Source organism: Urocampus carinirostris, chromosome 1 (genome assembly GCF_059441175.1).
Source record: "Urocampus carinirostris isolate Australia breed hairy pipefish chromosome 1, RoL_Ucar_1.0, whole genome shotgun sequence".
NCBI lineage: Eukaryota > Metazoa > Chordata > Actinopteri > Syngnathiformes > Syngnathidae > Urocampus > Urocampus carinirostris.
Window position 1 is genome coordinate 17,278,279 of NC_142349.1, and position 24,384 is coordinate 17,302,662.

Consider the following 24,384-nt stretch of genomic DNA (forward strand, 5'->3'; position numbering starts at 1 on the left):
CTGGAAAAATAAACCAAGAAACACAAAAATCCACTTTTTACCTTGTTCCACATTTTAAACACAGCATTAGTGCATCAGAACAAAAATTGGTCAATAATAATACCTTTCTCTTTTTGTCTTTGTCCATATGGTGAACTTGTTCGTCTGACCATGTGAAAAGTGAAAAAATGCTTTCCAGAGTTTATTGCAGAACACTCTTTTTCTAGAAGTGGAAAAATATAGATTCCTCCTCATTGCTATTTTCATTCTGTTTCTTTGTAGTGACAGCAGTGGAGAAATTCTCAACAACAATTGCGTGATGGAGTATAACCAGACTACGGGCACACTCAGCGCTCACTTCAGAAACATGGTGAGGGCCCTTGATCTGATGAAAGATGTTCATTCTTTGAAGATATTTCTTGGAACCTATTGAGATGAGAGGTTGAAGCTATGCTTACTCATGCTAGCTCTAGAAACTATTGGTGACGAGTTGGGCTGGCTGTGCCAGCCCAAGTATTAGCGCAAGCTAGCTGTGAACACTGTCCGCAATGGGTTGGGCTGGCTGTGCCAGCCCAAGTATTAGCGCAAGCTAGCTGTAAACACTGTGGGCAATGCTAACTTCTTCATGCCCAAAAATTTTGGGAATGGCTATATTGTAACAACTTCATATTTACAAATTATGCTAATGGGTTAATGTTAATGAGTTATGCTAATGGGTACATACTAAAAAGTGATGATAACCTGCTAAATACTAACTTCTTTATGCTAAAAAAATTTGGTAATGGAAATATTTTAACAACTTCATATTTACAAATTATACTAAAAGACTCGTGTTGAGTTATGCTAACGGATACATGCTAAAAAGTGATGCTATCAGCTAAATGCTAACTGCTTCATGCTAAAAAATTTTGGTAATGGCAATATCGTTACATTTTCATATTTACAAATTATGCTAATGGCTTCGTGTTGATGAGTTATGCTAATGAGACGTTCTATAAAGTGATGCTAACGGCTAAATGCTAACTGCTTCATGCTAAAACATTTCGGTGATGGCTTTTTTTTAACAACTTCATATTTACAAACTATGCTAATTGATACATGTTGATGAGTTATGCTAATGAATACAGGCATAAAAGTGATGCTAATGGTTAAATGCTAACTGCTTCATGCAAAAAAATTATGCTAATGGCCACATGCTAACAAAACAGCAAAATGAATAGGCTCAATGGATTCCGGGATTTGAACATGTATAGTTTAAAAGTTTTAAAGTGTAATAACAGTGTTATTACTATGTTATTGCCAAAAATGTGATTTTTTTTAGACCTCCAGAAGGCATATCCTTGTTGCTAACGATTATGGGCCAATCTGAAATGAACTTGCCAGTACCGGGGGGGTGTGGGGGGAGGCTTTGTCCCCCCACAGAACCAAGTTAAAAATTACAAATACATCTCTCTGAGTTAAAAACTTTATGCTAACTCATAATGCTAACAACTCAACGCTACCGGTTCTCTACCAACATCTGCCAGATCAATCACAACTCTTACAATTGCCGCGGGAATTGTCTAGTTGTTCTATATTCTTTATCAACTATCCATTATCGGTCAAATCATAATACACTACAAAGCCACGGGCCGAGACACTTGTTCTCAGCCAAGAGGCTGAGTCAAGGTCCTTGCCACAGAGCCATGCAGCGATCAGTGCGAAAGCATCGTTCCCGGAGGTACTGCAATACCGGGCCGATGCGTGGAGTGGACAGAGCAAGCTCATATTCCATCTCCGAATTGCAAAAATGCTGGAGCTGAATCAAGGTCCTGTCACATGCCGACACATTCAGAGGCACGGTCGGCAATGGCCGACACACGCCCACACATTTTGAGTTTCATAATTGCTGGAAAAATGGACCCTTTGCACACATGTGACCTAACCACGTGATGACACCATGATGGTTAGTAGTAACGCCTGGTTAACGGTGGCAGAGACCAGTAAAATGTAAACGACAACAACAAAAACAGATCTAGTATTTAACACCATTTGCAATGACTAGTCAAACAAATATCGTGCAGCTGTCTGATGAGGCGGATCACTTTGCCAGAAAGCACAAAGAGCTCTTTTTAGAGAAACTGAGGATAGCATTAGCAATGCTAGCTAACGAGCTATACAGCCTTCCTCCTGACATATTCACACATCTAAACAAATCGTCTGTCTACTTCAGCCAACACGATCTGCACCACTATTTTGTAAATGGAGTATCACCATACACTGGTGCTGATCTAAATACTTATAAAAGTCTGGATGCTTCCCAGTTCTTATGTGTTGTGGCGAAAAATGCACTCCTGGTGTTCAATGGCCCCCTCGCGCAAACGGTACTAAAACTTTTAGGGGGAATGTAACACAACAGTAAAGCACAGGGCATTTGCACCTTGTGTAGAAATCACTTTTGACCATATTGAAAATATTTATTTTGTTGAAATGATGTTTTCTCTTCTGAACTTTGTCTTTCATTTCATCCGTTGGTAATTTGGCAGTTCATTGTGGCGTAAAAAGCTTTATGGTAGAGTAAAAAACAGTTTTCAATACATGTGATATTCTGAACATTTCTGCTTTGAATACCTGGTCAATCACAATAAAAGCTCATTTACGTAGTAAGAAAGAGCCACTAATGTAGCACTAGCTAACATTATATTCAGTGTATTTAATGCGACTCGTACCTACTCAACAAAAAAAAGCTCAAAATACATCAAACATATCTTGTAATAAAATGTTGGCTGCAAATCCTGGATTAATTGAGGGCTGCCTGTGTTGTGACTCAGCATAACACAAGTCCCTCCGTTTGACTGCAGATAAACATTGCCGTCTTCCGTCTTTATCAAGATGGATAAAATTCCAAATCGGGCGTAGAAGCTTGCCAACAGCACAGGCATTAATCAAAACGGTAAAAAGTGATGGTTATATTCTTCTGTCGTGGTTGTTAGAATCTGTTTCAACTCTACATCCTATTCAACTGCTGTGCGCGCAAGTGAATCTTGCCATCCGTCATGGCTCTCATTCTCCCAGAGAAAGCAACGGGACATTATGTGCAAAGGGTCAATACAGTGAGACCTCGGTTATCGCGGTTAATGGGGAACGAAACCACCCGCAAAAAGTGAAAATCTGCGAAGTAGCGACGACCCTTCAAAAAGAAAAAAAAAAAAGAATTTTTTTTTTTTTTTTTTGGAGGTGGGTAATTATTATTTTTTAGACCCGGTTAATGGGGACCAAAACCACCCGCTAAAAGTGAAAATCTGCAAAGTAGAGACGCCCCTTCAAAAAAAAAAAAGAGGAAGCCGCACCGAAACCGCGCGCCGGGAAACGAGAACGGCGCGCCATGCTAGGGTCGTCGGCCGAGGGGGATTCCCCAGTTACGGGGGTCCCACGCACGTCCGCCGCCTTTCACCCTCCGCGCGCTGAAGGCCGCCTATCGTCACGCAGCGCTACTGGGGTCGTCGGACGAGCGGGCTAGCGGACGAGTCGGACGAGCTTCATTGCGCGGCCCGGGAGTGACCCCCGCCGCGTCTCCCACTCTTAACAGCAATTAAATACATTCACAATTTCATTATATCATATTCTAACAATATGAGGTTTGAACAATTTTTATCGACACGTTTATCAGCAGTTAACCAATGTGTAGAGGGCAATACTATTGTGCAAGGGCATAGCTCCGTCTTCTTAAGTGGGATTGGATCCCACCCTCCCAAGCAGCATCCTCTGGTCCACTGCCCGGGATGCTCAGGTGGGTCCTCTCCCTTCTTACTTCTACCTTCCACAACCACCCGAATAACCAGGCCGTTGCTGCCGGGACCCCCAGTTCCCTCCTCCGGGTGGGTGCTGTCCTTCTTTTTTTTTGGTTTGAACAATTTTATTGACACTATTAACAACAAATAAACAATGTGAGGTTTCAACAATTTTTCTCGACAATTTTAACAGCAATTAAACACATTCCCAATTTCGTTATATCTGACAATATGACGTTTTAACAATTTTTTCCGACATCTTTAACAGCAATTAAACACACAATTTCATTATATTATATCCCAACAATATGAGTTTTTATCGACACTTTTAACAGCAATTAAATACATTCACAATTTCATTATATCATATTCTAACAATATGAGTTTTTTTTTTTTTACTGACACTTTTAACAGCAGTTAACCAATGTGTAAAGGGCAATACTATTGTGCAAGGGCATAGCTCTGTCTTCTCAAGTGGGATTTAATCGCAAAAATGTTTTAGGCTAGAATAAAAACCATTTAATTCTGTGTGTCCCAACTCAGATTACCCAATGTTAGTAGCACTTTCAGTGATGGTTTCAATTTGGGACAAAACTTCAGAGTGTTACCTTTCAAAAGAGACCACAAGGTTCCTGCAGATCCTTAAAAAGTCTTAATAGACATTGATCTAAATATTCTAAAAAAAAGGCAGCACGTTCTTCAACATGGCGTGACCATCAAAACACTGATGTGGTTTCAGTCAAGCCTTTCAGAGCAGACTAATGTCTTAGGTCTACCCACAATAAACATCGCAACTTCATATAGAGAAGTTTACTTTGGACCATGGGAAAAATTTACATTTCATGAGAAGTGGCTGTTCGACAATTGTTTTACGCCATGGCTAAAAGTTGTGCTAGTTAATGTGTACCGTGTGTTTTGTGCAATGTATTGTGTGCAAGGAATATGTGTTTGTTATTTGTTTCAATTGCGTTTTTTTCCGTTGACTTGGTCAAAGGCATTTAAAAAAGTCCTAAATTAATTTGAATTTACGTGCCTTAAGCTGTAGGAATCCTGGACCAAAACCGTCCATATTCTCTAAACGGTTCAAGAACAGCGTTCAATTCACTGTGTTTACGTCCTAGATTGGGATTTTAGGCAAATTTAACAGGAACGGTAAGGTTTAAGAGAATTGTTGCGTAGCCTAGCCGTAGCACTAGGCCGTACCTGCAGCCTCACTATTGCCTTCTCTCCCGATGCTGCCTCAGTCACTCTCCGGACCCGATAACAATCTACAGAGTACTGGTTTGTGATCACCATTTCTTTGCGCTCTTCTGACTTTCCTCACAGTCGGATTTACTGTAAATGACAAATTTCCTTTTAAGTTAACGTGCCACTTAGGCTACGAGCTGTGGTAGTGTTTTGATGTTTTTTTAGGGTGGACACATTGACTTGGGGGCCCGTCCTGCTGTTTGACTCTCAGCACCCACCAGCCTATCACAGTCGCACACACAGACAGTCATGGCCACCAAACACACAAATCTCTCCCCGACCTGCCCCAAGGTAGCATTTGCTGTGTGATGACTGCTGCATAACACAATGCACGATACGTTGATATCAAAGACAAAGACAATTCAATTCAAAATCCTTGAGGCAGAGAACCAGCGACAACCGAAGTGCGAAGACGCGCAATATTGGAAAAACATGAACTTTTTTAAACACTGACCGGTCGAGAATTTCTATTTATTTTACATAATTTATGACTCACCTAAAGGGAGATTACATGTTTTTCCACCATCTTGCTTCTACGCGTACACCCAAAACCAAAAACCTTGCAAAATGCAGGGCAAAAAAATTGAGAAGAAAGATTGTGCAGTTTGCTCATTTTTAGTCTCCGTAGTTTGTATTCTTGTGCTTTGTAGCACTCCTTTTGGGTTGCGTAACACACTACAGCAACATCTTGTGGTCAAATATTACACAATGTCCCATTAGGTTGTAACCTGCTTACTGCCCAAAGACAGTCGGGATGTTCTCCAAAAAACCTCTGCAACACTGGTGCTGATAGAAGGTTGAGAAAACTGATGGTCTGAAAAAGACAGATGGGTTGCGTGAATGCAAAAAGCCACAATACAGTTCTCGAAATACAGTTTGTCTGGTCGTTGTGATTTTGTCATTTATGTAGTCCTTGAAGAGGATTAAGCGGTCGGACAGGAGAGGAGCCGAGTCTGTCACAGAAGAGAAGTTCACCATCCTCTTTGAATCCCAGTTCAGCATTGGAGGCAATGAGCTCGTCTTCCAAGTGAAGGTTGGTGTATGCAAACTGGCTAGAAAATCAACTAGATTCGCCTGTTTTTTTGAACACTGCCTTCGTACGATTCAAAATATATTGATAGGCTCATCTCCACGGACTGTATCTACTGTTATTTACTCAGCTCTACTCAATGAAATCGCAGGTTCCACAGATATAGTAGCTTAGCCTTACTCGACACAGCCTGTCAATTTTAGTTCGCCAATCTGATGCTGGCAGGAAAAATGTTTCTGGCAAGGCTAATGACTTGTTTTTCACCGCAACATTTTCAGAGCTAATGATTTTTCAAAAAACAATGTCATCATTTGGTAAGTTTATTCCTTTTTTACTGTTGGACGAGTCTGTGCAAATTACACCTTCGACAAATAGATGCTATTTACAACCGTTGAACAACGTAGGAAGAAAAAAATGGATTAAAATGTGCAAATGCAGCTTTATTATTGCATGAGGAATGTGAAAAGAGAAGGGACCATGGTTTCTGCGGGATCTTCATTCACTGCTTAGGAAAAAAAACATAAAGGAAAAACAAAGAACAGCGAGTACTATGACACTTAAGAGTACTATGACCAAACTGGAAAATGGAAAATTATTGGAGCTCGTTCAGTAAGTTTGTTTCTAACCTCATGTTTCAACATGATCGTTTAACAATTTCGAATTCAGATGATCTTTTTTCAATGAAATGGTTGTCGGCATATTTGCTCCCTTTACATGTGGCCTTCAAACACTCTCCATTGGTAATACTGTGCGTGCGAGCACTGTAGTGGTAGGCACACATGTATGACGCAAATAGGTGCCGAGGCGGGTTTGCTGTGTAGCGATTGTTGCTGTGGAGACGAATGAATTTTGGGGTACAGCAAGTTAAAAGGAATTGAGTTTTGAGTAGGACCGAGTATATACCATCTAGAATATTATGTTTTTTATTTTGATTAGCCATCAAACAGCTGTTTTTCATCTTCTGTGTGAAGTGTCATTTGTTATTGAAATATTCAGCCCAATCTACTCAAAACAAAAAATACACTAAATTGAAACATGAGTAATGGACAAACCTCGCACTGCATTACATCCGTCAAAGAAAATGTTGGATCCGTACGAATCTTGTGGTAATGGTTATGTTTCCACAGACGTTGTCGCTACCCGTAGTAGTAATAGTCCATGGGAGTCAAGATAACAACGCCACTGCGACTGTGCTGTGGGACAACGCTTTTGCGGAGCCTGTGAGTACATTCTTTGTTTTTTTTGTACAGGAATCTGTTCAGATGCCTCTCTGAAAGTGTTTTTTTTTTTTTTTTCAAACCAAGTCATCACCACAAGAATCACATGAGCCTAACAATTTTTGTAACGCTATCCATTCATAAGTCAGGCAAACAGCAAATCTACTGATTCATCTAAGGCAGCGTCCCAAGACTTTTTCATCCAGTCATTTTAGTGCTTTTTAAAAAATATTGGTGATTTTTTTAAAAAGCACTCAAATAAAAAAACATTGTATTTCTTTTAAAAGCATATGTGAGTACACCGATGACTGGGGTGTGGGTCTTTTGACAGCTGGGACCCAATAAGGACTCAAATAGATTAGTTTCTGGAAGTCGTATACTTGATTTATCGGTGCTGTCAAAATATAGGGCGCAATGAATTGTAAGGCACACCCCCCAAAAACAGTATTTTTTTAATATATATTTCATACATGAAGAGCACCATACAAGGCACATAAATTTGAGACTACAGTTACAGCTTCAGTATGTATGGGTACATATTAATGCAATGCATTAATACGTGCTGCCAACCCAAATCGCGAAAAATTGTATATAATGGGAATCAAACCAGAGGAATGGCGGTGAGAATGCAGACATGTTACCACTAGACCACCAGTGGTTTGGATGAAGAAAGAAAAGGCTATAGAGGTTAGCTTATTCATCCATCCATCCATCCATTATCTGTGCCACTTATCCTCTGTAGGGTCGCGGGGATGCTGGAGCCCATCCCAGCTATCTTTGGGCAGTGGGCAGAGGACACCCTGAACTGGTTGCCAGCCAGTCGCAGGGCACACAGAGACAACTCACTCGCTCATTCACACCTAGGGACAATTTGGACCGGCCCATTAACCTGACATGCATGTTTTTGGAATGTGGGAGGAAACCGGAGTGCCCGGAGGAAACCCACGGAAACACGGGGAGAACATGCAAACTCCACACAGGAGGTTCGATCTCATAACCTCAGAACTGTGCTGCACACGCGCTAACCACTGTGCCTCTGTGCTGCCCAGTTTAGCTTATCATCATACCAATATTACTAACAGGGCTGCAACACTTTTTTGCATGGTGCATTCTGATAGCTTAAACTGTATCTCCTCTCGGCTAATATGTCTACTTATGTAAAATAGCTTGTATAGTATTTTGTTTAAATACTTTCTGTTTTCCCCATTCTCTTAACATTCATTGGTAAAGAAGTGGAGAGACCGTTTAACTTATCAGAATGCATTATGCAAATCGGCATTCCTGGCACCGTGTGTATAACTGTATGATAATGGGATAAAGGTGTTATGCTCTGTCCTTTGTCATTTTTACCACTGGTGGTCTAGCAGTTATTAGTTGGCACTCTTACCGACACTGTCTGGGCTCAATTCCTGCTGTATACAACGTTTTGCAGCGATGTTTATCGTTCTGAATTATCATTGCACAATCATTACTCAGACACGGTATTAATGTAAAACCCTGTACGGTAACGCATACCAATTTCCAGTCGTATTTGCCCCGATCAAAACCCAAAAGTGACTTCTGTGCTCCTCTCGACTTGTCCAAAACAAACACCATGTTAAAACATAAGGGTTTTCATATGGACACTTGGCACCATGACACCATAAGTTGCAATTTGGTCCTTACATCGGACTCATGGCCGCATGTTTTGGACATTTGGTGAAGAGAGGGGCTGAGCTGAAAACTTGAGGTAAGAGCATAAAAAAATTCAGCCCGACCTGGCTCGCAGGTGTAAAAGCCCGAACCAGCCCGAGCCCGACCGATTAACTTGATTTGAAGGACTGGGCCGGAGTTAAACCTGAAGTTGCACCTTGGTGCCCTGTGTACTTCGGCAGCGAAGTGTGCACTTTGGCTGAAGTACGTGCGCTGCCAAAGTGCAGCGTCGAGGTGCAACTCCGGGTTTACTTGGGGCTGGGTCCCTCAAATCGAGTTTACATTTTGGCGCCAAGGTGCGCATTTCGGCATCACACACCTGGAAGTGTGTTACTCAAGTACTGTTACCTCAAAATAATATTATTCAAGTAGAAGCAAAAAATAGTCATCCAACTAATTACTTGGGTAAAATTAAGTGCGCCAAACACAGTACCCACTGTGCAGATCTTCTACGAAGTTAGAAAAAAAATGGCGAGAGAGATGCCTGGCCCGACTTAATAATTGAAATTCTATGCCCGAACCTGGCCCAAAATTCGAGCTTGGTTTGGGTGGTCCCAGATCTTAACTACTGTAAACTATTCCGATGGTGGGGGAATATGCTGGTCCGACATAGCAGACCCAAGCGTGTTGAGAGGGTTTTTTGGGAACGTCAAGCAGGATAATTTGTTTTCTGAATTTCAATTCCCACCTCTGGCAGAAATTCGCCCGTGTCCCACTGTTGGCGGAGGACATTGAGTCAGAGTTGAGACTATTTTCTGTGCCTCCATTGTATGGCGGGCCGATTAGAGCTGTGGCCGTAAGGTGGTAGCCATTGAGCAGGCAGAGTATGTTATCTATCTATCTATTTATCTTGGTCATATCCCTCAAGAGGGGTGACCGACAGCAAGACACACACATACAATAACAAAGAAAATAAAAGGGAAATAAATAGCAAAAACAAAATACACAATTTTTTTTAGACCATGGCCAACCCAATTGCCCAACACCCAAACAAGTTAGGCACTTCGGCACCCAAGTTGGTCATGCTTTCGTCCCTCCAGATGAAACGGGACACCAGAAAGCGGCCATGTCACTCGGGTCAGGGTGACACAACACACTCTTTTGTTGAACAGCAGGGCCCGACAGCTTTCACTGGTTTACCCCTGCCGCATCATACGGGTGCCCAGCCCATCCTTAAGAACGCGTCCACAATCCCACTATCCTTTCACAACACCTCTCCACTCCTTTCTATCACCAACAAGAGCTCTAGCTTCCATTATATTTAGGCCTCTTTCCTGCAGTGCACTCATAACACCACCCATCCACGTCAATCGCGGCCTTCCTCTTGGTCTCCTTCCATTGACTTCTGCTCTGTAGATCCTCTTCAACATTCGCTCCTCATCCATCCTCTCCATGTGTCCAAACCAACCGAGTAATCTCTTATCAACACGCTTGCTCAGTTCCACGACTACTCCAGTTCTGTCTCTCACAATTTCATTTTCTCAGTCTATCCAATCTTGTCACTCCTAACATAGTCCTCAAACACTTCATCTCAAAAATATTCAACTTCCTTCTTAAATCTGCGTTCAGGCTCCAAGTCTCTGCACCATACAACACAGTCGGCACAATCACACTCTCATACAGTCCCCTCTTAACATCCATACTCATACTCTTGTTGTTCATCACTCTTCTCAGAGCACCCAAAACCTAGCTTCCTTGATTCACTCTGTGCAATACCTCACACTCCATTCCACCAACTGCAGCCACATACCAACCCAAGTACCTAAAGCTTTCAACTTCTTCCAGCACCTGTCCATGCAACCTGATTTCTAACGTCATGCCCACTCCATCACGTGAACACTTCATCACCTTACTCTTCACAACATTGACACATAACTTACGCCTATCACATACTCTTCCAAACTCCGTTACCAACCTTCTCAATGTTTCCTCAGAATCAGCCACAAGCGCTGTGTCATCTGCAAACAACAACTGACTTACCTGCCACACTGTTCCACTGTTGTCCATCATGTCTACACCTCTGCCAAATACTCTTGCATTCACCTCTCTCACCACACCATCTATGTACACATTAAACAGCCATGGTGACATCACACACCCCTGTCTCACACCAGTCAACACAGGGAACCACTCACTTGTCTCACTCCCTACTCTTACAGATGCTCTGCTGTTCATATAAAAACTCTTCAATGCTTCCAACAACTTTCCACCCACTCCATACATCCCCATCACTTGCCACAACGCCTCTCTTATCAACTCTGTCATACGCCTTTTCCAAGTCCATGAAAGCCAGATAAAGATCCTTACCTTTTGCAAAATATTTTTCACACACCTGTTGTACTGCAAACACCTGATCCACACATCATCTTCCTTTACTGAAACCACTCTGCTCCTCCATCACCACCTCATTCGTTCTTTCTCTCACTCTCTTAATCAAGACTCTTCCATACAGCTTACCCGGCACAGACAACACACTGATACCTCTCGAATTGCTACATTCATACTTATCACCTTTACCCTTATGCAATGGCACCACACATGCACTACACCAATCAACAGGAACCACACCACTTAAAAAGCATACATTCAACAAACGTACTAACCAGTCAATCATAGCTGTGCCACCTTTTTTTTGTGTCCCGACGGATCACCACCTTATCGTGGTGGGGCACTTTGCGCGTCTCCATGACCCCTAGAGCTATGTCGGCGGGAGTCTCGTACTCCTGGTAGGGTTACCCAAGCCGAACAGGTCGAAGGGTAGAGTCCAGACTAAGAGTGATCCCAAAAGCTGGTGGCGGCACGCTTTGAGGCGGTTTCCTACAGACCTGGATCCCGTTAGCCGCCTGCAGTTGTAGAAAGATGCCGGTCGTCTAGGGTCACCCTTGCCACTGGAACCATCTTCTTTACAATCAAGATAGTGGCGTTGGGGAAAGCGCACCCCTTACGCCACTTTAAAAACCGTCATTGCGCAGGTATCCTCTTTTACCTGAGTCTCCGACCACAATCCAGGATCGGACTGTTCAAACATCAGCAGACTCACAAATAAAAGAAGATGGTCATCATCGAATCGATGGACAACCCCAAATTCAACCTTTTTTCAGGCATTCAGCAGTACAACCATCCAACCCAGGTGCCTTCCCCCCTTTCATTTCTTTCGCTGCCTCTTGCACCTCCCATGTTTCCACAGGCTTCACATTTAAATCACCCAACACGGGCATTCTCTCCACACCATCGATCGCCTCGACTCTCACTTCTCTCCCATCCTCCACATTTAGCAACTCCTCAAATACTCTGCCCATCTCATCCTGACTGCACTACCGCTAACCAGCAATCTACCATCCTTATCTTTCACTTTCTCTTCCTTTCCAGACTCACTGTCTTACTTTTTTCACTTCTTTCCAAAACACTTTTCTCCTTTCCTCAAAGTTCACTCCTATCTTTCGACACCATTCATCATATGCTTTCCTTTTTGCTGCTTCCACTGCCGCTTTTACCAACCCTTTTTTCACTTTATATCTTTCATACGCATCGCCAATCTTATCTTGCAGCCACTTCTCAAAGGCACGTCTCTTTTCTGTCACAGCATCTGATACCTCATCATTCCACCATTCACTTCCTTTCCTAATACCTCGACCAACTTTTCTCATTCCACACACTTCTTTTGCATTCCTCAACACTGCATCTTTAAACCACTTCCATTCAATTTCCACACTCTCCATTTCTCTTTCACTAACCCGTTCATACTCTTCCCCTATCCTCTCTTCAAACTCTTTCCTTTTCTGCCTTATTTAACTGTGACATTTTCACCTCTTCCCTCACACTCTTCTTATAACTAGCCCTCCACGATCCATCTATTCTCAGTTTTCCTTCCACATAAAAATGATCAGACATACCACTCATTTCACCTCTGTAAACATGTACATCCAACAATCAACTTAACATCCCTTTCTTAACCACTACATAATCCATCAGTGCTCTGTCCACCATCTTGCCACTAGACACTCTGACAAAGGTATACTTATTCACGTCCCTCTTTTTCAACAATGTATTTCCAATCACCAACTCATTTTCCACACATAACTTAATCAATTTCTTCCCACTCTCATTTCTTCCTGGTACTTCATATCTACCAATAACATTTTCAACCGTTTCATCACCCACTCTAGCATTCAGGTCACCTAGTATTACAACTTTCCACCCTTCTTTCGCACTTGCCACACATTCAGACAAGTCCTTCCAGAACTCTCTCTCCTCAGCGCTTCTTTCTGAACCAGGTCCATATGCACTTATAAACATCCATACTTCTACACCCCACTTCAACCTCACCCACATCAATCTGGAAGATATCTCTTTCCACTCCACCAGTTTTTCCTTTGCTTTCTCACTCACAAGCACAGCCACTCCTTCTCTAGCATGTCCACCCATAACTCCACACCTTCTACCATACATACCTCTAAGCTGTAATTCACCCCTCACTTTCATCTTTGTTTCAAGGCTAACACATCAACCTTCCTTTTAGTCATCATCCTTCCGATCTCCTCTTTCTTCCACTCAGTCGCTTTACTTCCACATCCTCTCACATTTAATGACCCTATAACTAGGGTTTGTGAGACCTTTCGGTCTCCCGCCCCCCTTTCTTTGCCTTGCTGTCTCTTAGGTAGTAGAGATAGAGAGGAGAGGATCCCCAGTCCCCTCGCTCCCTCCACTTTAGACGCCTCTTACGACACACAGCGGACCATGGTGGGAGAATTCTCTTACATCTCACAAGGAGAGGGCCCCTCACTACAGAGACAGAGTATGTTACCCTCTGTAATTATTCCTTTTAAGTTTGCTGAGCACTAAGAATAAAGTAGTGTAAATTATAGTCAGAAAGATTTACTTTGGTAATTAATTTTCAAGTTAAAAAAACAGACCTGCCGCTATGTGAAGAAAGACCATGCAGTTTTAAGACACTTTTGAAGTACCCCCAGCAGTGAAATGGTTGAAAACTTTCTGCCATGAATTCAAAATTGGAAAGAAGCTTTTGACCTGCATAACACTCAGTGGTGGTCAGGCTCAGCGGGTGTTGAGATATAGAAAGAAATAGCAGCAGCAGACACATGAACACTCTTTGAGGTCTGCCTGAGCACAGCGGGGGACAACATTTCCTACACTGTCAATAACCATGTCCCACTGTGTGCAGTGGTGTGTAATGTGGTGACTCATCATCACTAATGGCAAATCTGTGAACCTCGTCCATGGTCAAAAGCTTCTTCTTTTGTCACCTGCTGTTAGAGGATTGGCAGGTGGCACTATAACACATGAGCCTTGGTTGAACAAAGCTCCTGTTCCTGTCAGAGCATGTTTTTTGCAGTTTTGTTTGAGACATTGTTTTTGGCAAACCACATCCCCTTTCTTGAAGAAGTGTGCCATGAACACAGGCTTGAATGTGAATACATTAACCATGCCAAATACTTAACATTGTGAGAAGCCAAGTCAGTATTGAGGACAGCAATGAGTCAGGTTTCCAAGCCCACTATTACCATGCTAAACTTTTCCAGGTAAAGCACTGTAGTTTTAATGCCTCATCAACAGCGTTTCACTTAACTTTTTAATTACTGTAGTTTTTTTGGAGCAGGATTGTGAGTTTTTTTCTTCTTTTATAAACTGGCGAAGAGAAGGCGGATGCCTCATTTGAATTTCGTTTATTTTTAGTCACTATATAATTAGTTTTTTAGCATTTATAAAACTACCAGCCATTTGTCGAATGGGTCCCCTAAGAAGCATACACAACATTATGCTTAAGAAGTATGTAAATGATAATAATAATAAAACTAAATGTAAAATAATATATATACAGTTTATCATGGTATTCGATTATCCATCAATGAACCCCAGCTGTGGCTACTGTTGTAGCTTACCATCAGTAAAGTATAATTGTGTGAGAGTGTGTGAATGAATAATGCATCCTCTGTAAACTGTCTTTGAGTTTTCAATAAAACACTCTATAAATAAAGTGATCTGCTACCTCATTGTGGTGGAGGGGTTTGTGCATCCCAATGATTCTACCAGCTATTTTGTCTGACAGCTTAAATTTCCTGATAGGAGCACCCATAGCAAACATATCCTAGGTGAGAGGGTAGACAAAGTGCTGCTCATAGACGCCTTATGATTTGAAAAAATATTGGGACATGATTACCCTCGCTTGGACGAGTCAAAATGGGCCCCCCTTGGAGCCTGGGGAGACTATGTTAGCAAGCCCCTGGTGGTTCGGCCAGGCTCAGCCCTTTCTGTGGGCCCACCATCTAAGGGGTCGGATGGGTAGAGAGCCAGGTGGCAACAAAAGGAGGGGATCTTGGCGAACTGATCCCCAGCCGCAGAAGACGGGTCTTGAAACACGGAACGTCACCTCTCTGGCGGGCAAGGAGCCAGAGCTAGTGTGTTAGGTTGACCTGTTCCGACTAGATATTGTTGGACTCACTTCCATACACAGCTTAGGCTCTGGTACCAGTCCTCTCGAGAGGGGATGGACTCTCTTCCACTCTTGAGTTGATGGCGAAGAGAGACGCAGAGTCTGTGTGAACATATTAATAGCCCAACTGCTCAGTTACTGTTCATTGGGGTTCATCCAGGTAGATGAGAGGGTAGCCTCTGGGTGGGGGGAAGGGTCATGACTGTTTTTTTTGCTGGTGCACTAAACGTCAGTAAGGAGTACTCACCCTTTATGGAGTCCTTGAAGGGTGTGCTTGAGAGCGCTCCCCCAAAGGACTCCTACGTACTGCTGGGAAACTTCAAGGCTCTCATAGGTAATGACAGTGAAACCTGGAAGGCGTGATTGGGAGGATCGAACCCCCCTCATGTAAACCCAAGTCTTGTTTTGGTATTGGACTTGTATGCCTGTCACGGCTTATCCATAACGAACGCCATGTTCAAACACAAGGGTGACCATATGTGCATTTGACACCAAGACACCCTAGCCTGCAGTTCAGTAATCGACTTTGTAGTCCGTTCATAAGACTTATGGCTGCATGTTTTGGACCAAAAAAACAAGATCCCAGATACAAGCGGCTGAAATGAGTTTCCTCCACAGGGCGGTTCTCTCACCCTTAGAGACAGAGTGAGAAGCTCGGTCATATGGGAGGGACTGAGTTTAAAGGCACTGCTCCTTTGCATTGAGAGGAGCCAGCTGAGGTGGCTCAGGCATCCAGTAAGGATGCCTCCGGAACAAGTCCCTCTGGAGGTGTTACAGGCATGTTTCACTGCCAGGGGGCCCCTGGGATGACACTGGAGAGAAAGGGCTTGCCTGGCAAGGTATCGGGATCCCACTAGATGAGCTGAACGAAGTGGCTGATGATAGGAAGGTCTGGCCCTCCTTGGTAAGGTTGCTGTCCCAGCGACCTAATCCCGGAATAAAGCAGAAGATGATTGATTGATCATTATTATTGTTATTATATTTTCGAGTTAAAAATGTTTTTATTGCATCGGAATCTCTTCAGCAACTGCTTTGTTCTTGTTTTTTTTTCACTTTTTAATACGGCTTAGCCAAGTTTCTAAAGTTAAAGTGAGGAATATTTTACTATCTGTATTTGTGTACAATGTGTCCCGATCCGCTGTTTGGATCATCACTCAATATATCAATGTACCTTAGGTAATAACACAGCTCTAATTTACATTTAGTAAATAACTAACTAAAAATTATACCTTTTTTAACTCCCAATACTTTGAGGCATCAAACACTCTGACTTGGGTCTATATTTTTAGGGTTAATTTTTAAGGGTTGTGGTTGCAATTGTCTGCCTTTAAAGACATTTAAACAGTGTTGAAACTCTCAAATGGGTTTTGTTTTTGAACACGCAAATTTTGGAGAACACAACATTTGACTATTTTGTGCAGGGCCGCGTGCCTTTTCTGGTTCCAGACAAGGTGCTCTGGCCTCAGCTGTGCGAGGCCATCAACATGAAGTACAGAGCGGAGGTGCAGAGTAACCGCGGCCTATCCGAGGAAAATCTGGTCTTCCTCGCCCAGAAGGCTTTCGGCAACTCAAGCAACAGCATTGAAGACGACCGCAACATGACGATGACTTGGTCACAGTTTAACAGAGTCAGTTTCCTCGTGATTCTTCCTTTCTAGAGCCACAAGGACATGTTGTATTTAATTAGCCCTCACTGCCTTCCCTGTTATATTTCCCCACTGGCTCAAATACCAGAGTCATTTGACAAGATTTTTAGTTTTCCTCTCATGAACCTTGCCTGCAGTCACACTCTTAAAAGTACTTGATGCCAAAGTGCCATTCTACACTTCCATTATGTGAAATGAGCTTAGGGCTCATTTTAATAGTTGTGTTTGTTCACGTTGTGAAAAAGACATCATCTTTTTTTGCATTTTGCGAAGCGACCAACGTAATACAGGGATTATGATTTGTTCACTTATGGTCCGACCAGGCTCCCTTTCACACAGGGCTATGTTTACGCTTCATAATGTCCTCTGCTTATCAGGAAAGCTTGCCCGGCAGGAACTTCACATTTTGGCAGTGGTTCGACGGTGTGATGGAACTGACAAAGAAGCATCTCAAGCCACACTGGAATGATGGGTAAGTTGACAGAATTGACAAGACTGAAATATTCCATAGCACAACAAGAATGGCAAATATTTGAGGTGGTGTGTGGAAGGAGACATACTCTAAAATCGTTTTTTTTTTTTTAATTTATGCAAGAGCCATTTTGGGTTTTGTGAACAAGCAGCAGGCCCAAGACATGCTGATGTCCAAACCCAATGGCACTTTCCTCTTGCGCTTCAGCGACTCAGAGATTGGAGGAGTCACAATCGCCTGGGTGGCTGAAAACCCCAACAAAGCAGGTATGAGCTCGATGTTATGTCGAACCGGGTGACTTGAGGCTGTTATAGTGGGGAATACAATAAACCCGAAAAAATGGGCCACAGCAAGCTGCGGTAAAAAATAAAAGGTGGTAAACACCTGTCCGAAAATAATTATATAATAATGTGTTATTTACAGGGACATTTGATTTCAAGCAGTCCTAAAGAAATGGAAGAAGCAAAAGCAACATTGGAGCACTCACACTGCAGCGCAATTCATGCACAATTATGCCGCTGCAGAAAATAAGTGCCAGGGACTAGCAAGCAAACCAATCGATTTTCCACCCAGCTAATCTTCCGTCAAAATGGGGTCTGAAAGGACTCCGACCGTAGCTACCATTTTATGCATTTAGGCTCACTTAGTTTGCGGACTTAAAGGGCTGCAAAAAGAAAGTACTCTTAAGGCAAAAATAGCATTTTAGACACAACCACTGCTCTGCCCAAAGAGGTTGTAGCATAGATAAATCATATGTTATAGGGCTGCAACTAACGTTTATTTTAATCATCGAATAGTCACAGACTATTGCAACCATTAGTCGAATAATCGGATAATTATACATTCTCTCTTAAATTTGTCACTTTGTTTCACTCAAGTCTAACACATCAACCTTCCTTTTAGTCATCATATTTCCAATCTCCTCATTATTCCCCTCAGTTGCTTTACTTCCACATCCTCTTACATTTAGTGACCCTATAACTAGGGTTTGCTGGACCTTTCAATCTCCTGACACCACCCCCCTCCAAGTGTGTGGATAAGAAAGTACTCGGTTGGTTTGGACACATGGAGAGGATGGATGAGGAGCGAATGTTGAAGAGGATCTACAGAGCAGAAGTAAATGGAAGGAGACCAAGAGGAAGACCGCGATAGATGTAGATGGATGGTGTTATGAGTGCACTGCAGGAAAGGGGTTTAAATGTAGTGGACGCTAGAGCTCTTGTTTGTGGTAGGAATAAGTGGAGAGGGGTTGTAAAAGGATAGTGGGATGTTTAGATGGGTTCTGATAGATGGGCAGGGCACCCGTATGATGCGGCAGGGGTAAACCAGTGAAAGCTGTCGGGCCCTGCATTTGAACAGAAGAGTGTGTTGTGTCACCCTGACCCGAGTGACACGGCCGCTTTCTTGTGTCCCGTTTCATCTGGAGGTACGAAAGCATGACCAACTTGGGTGCCGAGGTGCTTAACTTGTTTGGGTGTTGGGGTATTTGGGTCGGCCATGGTCAATTTTATTTGTGTTTTTTGCTACTTTTTCATTTTTTCTTTTCTTTGTTTTTGTGTATGTGTCTTGGTGTCGTTCACCTTTCTTGATGGATATGACCCAGGGTAGATAGATAGATAGATAGATCTTAAATTTAGTATGAAGCTGTTTGAATTAGGTGAAAAATTACAATAAATACCAAACAAATTAAAACATTGAAAGACAAATATGTGCATTTATGAAGTACACTCAGTGGTCACTTGCAAATTCTGTTCCAAAAAACCAAAACTCAACAGTTTGAAATGAAACGGTTTTAGCAACTGAAGTATGTTCTTCAGGCTGTGGACATTTAATTTCACACTTGTTTGTCAGGCACAGCCTAGCATAACGCGTTTTAAATGTACAGTCGTGTCATCAAAACCGTATTGGCTTGAACGTTACGTGAATCCATTGTCACAATTTTTACTCTTGTTTTTTGTCGATTAATTATTGCAGCCCTAGTGTGTAATAAGAGGAACAAAAAATCAGAAAAGGAACGTTCCCCTCTGCGTTTTGAAATGTCGTACCTGCAATCCTAACCCTAGCGTGTATGTTTTTTTTCCAGGCGAGAGAATGGTGTGGAACCTCATGCCCTACACAACCAAAGACTTCACCATTCGCTCCCTGGCCGATCGCATTAGCGATCTCAACCATCTCCTCTTCCTCTACCCCGACAGGCCCAAGGACGACGTCTTCTCCAAGTATTATACCCCTCCCCTCTGTAAGTGGTGCCGGCTCTTCATGGCCTTTCTATTCTCGCTTTTTCATCTTGCACTGGTTGATGATGCTCCTCTATTCCTCGCGTAGCCAAAGCGGTGGATGGTTACGTGAAGCCGCAGATCAAACAAGTGGTGCCTGAGTGAGTTGCCGCCTTCATTCTCGTTCCTTCTAATTCAGTGGTGCCCAGCATGCGGGCTGATCTGGCCCAATAAGGGTTTTAGAGAGAATAAGCGCTAGAGGAAAACGAGCTGCAGTTTTTAATCGGTCCACTGCCAAAGCCAGGCAACACTCAAAACAACTGGATCTGGATCTTTCTCTTGCTGTCTCTCTCTGTGTATTTTTTTCTCTCCTTCTCTCTATTTTCTTTTTCTCTCTATTTCTTTATCTCTCTTTCTCTTTTGATTTTTCTCTATTAATTTCTCTCTCTCTTCCTCCCCTCTTTTTTCTTTTTTATATTTTCCTCTTTTTTTTCTATCTTGCTTACTTTTTCTTCTTTTCTCCCTCTCTCCTGTCTCTCTCTCTTTGTCACCTCTCTTGCTCCCTCTCTTTCTATTTGTATTTCTTTATTTCTGTCTTTCTGTCTGTCTGTCTTTCTTTTTCACTCGCTTGTTTTTTCTTTCTTTCTTCTTTTTTTCTTTCTTTCTTTCCTTCTTTCTTATTTTGTTCTTTTTGTTTTGTTTTTATTTTTCCTTTCTCTTCTTTTTTTCATCCTCTTTTTTTCATTCTTTCTTTCTTTCATTCTGTCTTTCTCATTAATCAACTAGTCCTCTTCCTGGGAGAATGTTTTTTCTATCGTATGGCCCCATAGCTAAAAGGAGTTTGAATCCCCTGTTATAGTTAATCGTCAGCTATTGAATCCAGAATTACAGATCAGCAACAGGTCTGCTGTTAGTTGAAATAGGCCAATTAGAGGTGCCGAGGGGCTCCTGAGCAAGCGTATCCTAAGTTCATCATTAGAGTTAGACCCGAGAGACGGCGAGCGCTGCCCCGGCTGTTGTTTTGCTGTAATGATGCTGCGAGGCAGCAAACTCATGCTGTGGATATTTGCTCAGTCTTCCGCTAAGTATCGATGACTTATTTATTTTATTTTTTGTCCTTGTGTATGTGTGCACGTGCGTTGTTTATTCTTCCAAGGTTTACGACAGCCAATCCTGATCCAACGGGAGGGAATCCGACCTACATGGATCAAGGTGCATCTCCGGCACCAGTCAGTCACCCTCACACCTATGGCCTCTACCCACCAATGTGAGTCAGCAAAAGCAGGATTTATTTATTTCCTTTTCATCACTGTGGCCTGAACAGTATTGTAGGTCCTGTTTGTTTCATTGCTGCCATGGATGTACTAGATGGCACCAACCTTTCAAGGTTTCGGGTTAGTCATTTCCTTTTTGTCTAAGAAAGTTTGAAAGTAAAAGCCGAATATAAAACGTTATGTGGACGCGGTAAGCTGGAAAAGCACGACCGGAACCCCTGCGGGCAAAGTTGCAACGCCCCTTGATAGAAGCTGCCAAGGGTCAAACTTACCTCGAGATGACTTCCTGACTGACTGAGAGTATACGACTAACAAAATGACAACGATAGATTTACAAATAGAAACACAGAATTGCAGTTGAATAAATGGTCTTTATTGTCAATAAAGTACGACGAGTGTAAGAAAGGGATTTAGAGGGCGCCTGGCCAGCTGCACGCTAGTATCGGGTACCTTCAAGTTGACCCAAGTCGCCGCGATGATTAGAATACAAGCTGCTCTAATGTGGTGGTTTTCCACGAGTTGTAGCTCAAGGTCATCTGTTTCATGGGTAACAAAACTGGCATTGTTGAGATACAGGCTCGACCAGGGTTGGCTTGTGACACAGCTGTAGCACTAGGCTAGACCTGTATCAGTAAGCGGGACCTGCAGCACAGCTATAGCTTTCTCTTCCAGCGCTGCCTCAGTCCCTTCCCGAACTCAAAAACAATCCTTGGAGCACCCGCCAGTAATCAGCATTTCTTTGTCTTCTAGTTTTCCTCAGAGTCCCATTCAGTTGATTAATTTATTTTCAATGTAACGAGCCGCTAAAGCTACTAGCTCTCGCTGGGCTTGTCAGTTTTTGGGTGGCGGACACATTGACTTGTGTGCCGTCCCAGCGCGATGTGACTGACGGCCTATAACAGCGGCGCACACCCAACACACAAAAGCCTAATCGCCCACGTGATAACATTTGCTGTCTGCCCAACACAATGGACATTACCTTGATATCAATGACAATAAAGACAAATCGGTTTCCCTTTCGAAAAACTTTTGACCCAATCTGGTTCAAAAGCTCAATGGAACAGACCAGCTTCGGTGTTGTTGCGAACCAAAGTGGAGCATTTTCAGCATTCCTGTCATGTGCTGCGCTTGCACGCAGGAGCGAACCCATGCTGGACACGGACGGCGACTTTGACCTGGACGACACCATGGATGTTGCACGACACGTGGAAGAGCTGCTTCGACGGCCCGTGGAGAGCCACTGGGGCGGCCAGCAGTCATGACGCCACCCGACTAAGCGACTAATCAACCAGCTCTGCCTCTCCACTTGACATCTCTCTTGGCTTTTTATTCAAATATTTTCACCTATTTTGGCTTCTTCCTCTATTGCTTTAATGTGAAATGTTAATAACGGTTGTGGTTGTATTTGATTTTTCCCGAGCGTATTAATCTTTAAATAGTTTTATGATATATGTCTATAGGTCTTTGTGCAAGGTTTCAATGCATAACCAGACAGTGTTACCGGATTTGAGAGAGAACATTTGCCTTCTTCAGTTGGCAAATATTCTCTTGATTTTACAAGGACAAAAACGTTTCCATTTTCCATCTCGCTTTGAATGAATGTTGTTCTTTAACAAGAAACTGGAACTTTACTCGAGCTTTTTTCCATGACAACAAGCACTCGCATGCACAAAAAATTGTTACACTCATGCTTGCTAGAACCTCATATGGTGCAACGAGGCACCTTTCTTTGTTTTATTATCGAAATCAGTGGTCGCAAACATTTTCTGTACCACTAATCTGTGTACAATAATAACAATAGTAATAATCACTTTAGTAATAATAATAACAAGCCTCAATCCACTGTGTAATCAATAGATCCACTAGGGATATAGATGGCATTCAATTTTATCTCACCATCATTCTATTTTTACTCACAGTACCACATTGTACAATTTTGTTTAATCCGGGTTATTTCCGTGATTAAAAAAAGTGTGATGATGGGATAAAAGCTCATTCATTTTCCTTTGTCATCAACAATCCTGGTAGATTAGTGGTTAGGATTCGGCACTCTCGCCACTGTAACACCACCGTATAACGCACACCAAAAGTTTTGGGGGGGATGAAAAATGATTGTTTACACAAATAAATACATAATAAGCAAGAAACAACGCTTTTTTTTTTCCTGAGCAGCTCGGTACCGGTCCTCGGCCCGGTAGTTTGCGAACGCTGCTCTTGATGGTTCATGCATTTTAACAACAGTGTCACAGTGATCTCCGACCAGCCTCTCACCTACTCACTGGTGTTGGCTGGCCTTAGTCCAGGAGTGGGAATACCTTTTGAGCCACAATGGGTTGAAAATATTTGCGAAGGGTCCGGGCCAGAAGGGGGAAAAATGACTTATTGTCTTGGGTTATATACTAAAAATTGAATCGGTCTCAAATCCAATACTTCAGCAATCAAGGTTCCTGGATCTCTTAACCGGGTCGTTGGGGCACCATTGAAGACACTAGATGTCTAGTTTGCATTAACACGCACAAGTTACATGTCAATTGTTTATAGATCAACCCGTTTTTCCCAATTTGTTTTGAAATGTATGAATAAATGTATTTATTTCTTCTTCAAATGTTTCTCTTCTCAAAGAACATAATTTCCTAAGCGACACCAAACTTTTGAACAGTAGTGCGTAATATATATATTTATATCTCATCTCATCTCATTAGCTGCACCGCTTATCCTCAGTAGGGCCGCGGGGGTGCTGGAGCCCATCCCAGCAATCATCGGGGAGGGGATACCCTGAACTGGTTGCCAGCCAATCGCAGGGCACACAGGGACAGACAACTCGCTCGCTCATTCACACCTAGGGACAATTTGGACCGGCCAATCCACCTGAAATGCATGTCTTTGGAATGTGGGAGGAAACCGGAGTGCCCGGAGGAAACCCACGCAAGCACGGGGAGAACATACAAATTCCGCTCAGGAAGTCTGGTAGCTAGATTTGAACCCACACAGGAGGTTCCCAAGACCTTAGAACTGTGCCGCACACGCGCTAACCACTGCGCCGCCGTGCTGCCCATATATTTGTATATAAATTCCATTTTTTACCATCTTTGTTTGGCAGGCTGGATTAAAAAGCTGGTTGGATGTGCCAATGAATTTCTTTGTGCTTTTCTGAAGTTGTGCTGGCCTTGAAAGCTTAGTGTTTTGCACTCTTCTAGATGCAAAAAGGAAGGAAAGTATGTAATTAGAATGCAGTAATGTAGTGAAAATAATCGCAGTCGATGATAAACATTGGCGTGTTGACGGTTAGCATTAAGATGTCAGGCAAATCGTAATACTTGCGTTATGTATTTAGCTTGGCAACACTGTAAACACATGGAGGATTCCAGCGTATTTGCCCAAGTGCATCA

At 42.7% G+C, this 24,384-nt stretch overlaps 1 protein-coding gene and 1 pseudogene across 3 annotated transcripts in view; one reads left to right on the top strand and one right to left on the bottom strand.

Annotated features, from left to right (window-relative positions):
* The window catches only part of stat5a (signal transducer and activator of transcription 5a), a 192,627-nt gene extending 169,027 nt beyond the window's left edge, over positions 1–23,600 (top strand). For 2 of the 3 annotated variants that reach the window (XM_088329048.1, XM_088329066.1), the window contains 10 exons: positions 262–349; positions 5,908–6,030; positions 7,155–7,247; positions 16,809–17,015; positions 17,411–17,505; positions 17,629–17,771; positions 19,589–19,744; positions 19,831–19,882; positions 20,878–20,988; positions 22,134–23,600. In XM_088329048.1, coding sequence (XP_088185174.1) covers positions 262–349; positions 5,908–6,030; positions 7,155–7,247; positions 16,809–17,015; positions 17,411–17,505; positions 17,629–17,771; positions 19,589–19,744; positions 19,831–19,882; positions 20,878–20,988; positions 22,134–22,257 — 1,192 coding nt within the window. In that variant the 3' untranslated portion in view covers positions 22,258–23,600. Of the gene's footprint in view, positions 1–261; positions 350–5,907; positions 6,031–7,154; positions 7,248–16,808; positions 17,016–17,410; positions 17,506–17,628; positions 17,772–19,588; positions 19,745–19,830; positions 19,883–20,877; positions 20,989–21,045; positions 22,083–22,133 lie in introns of those variants that run through there. The other variant, XM_088329057.1, reaches the window with a different exon arrangement.
* On the bottom strand, positions 1,685–1,770 carry LOC148373758 (U2 spliceosomal RNA; annotated as a pseudogene).
* Positions 23,601–24,384: the final 784 nt, after the last annotated feature.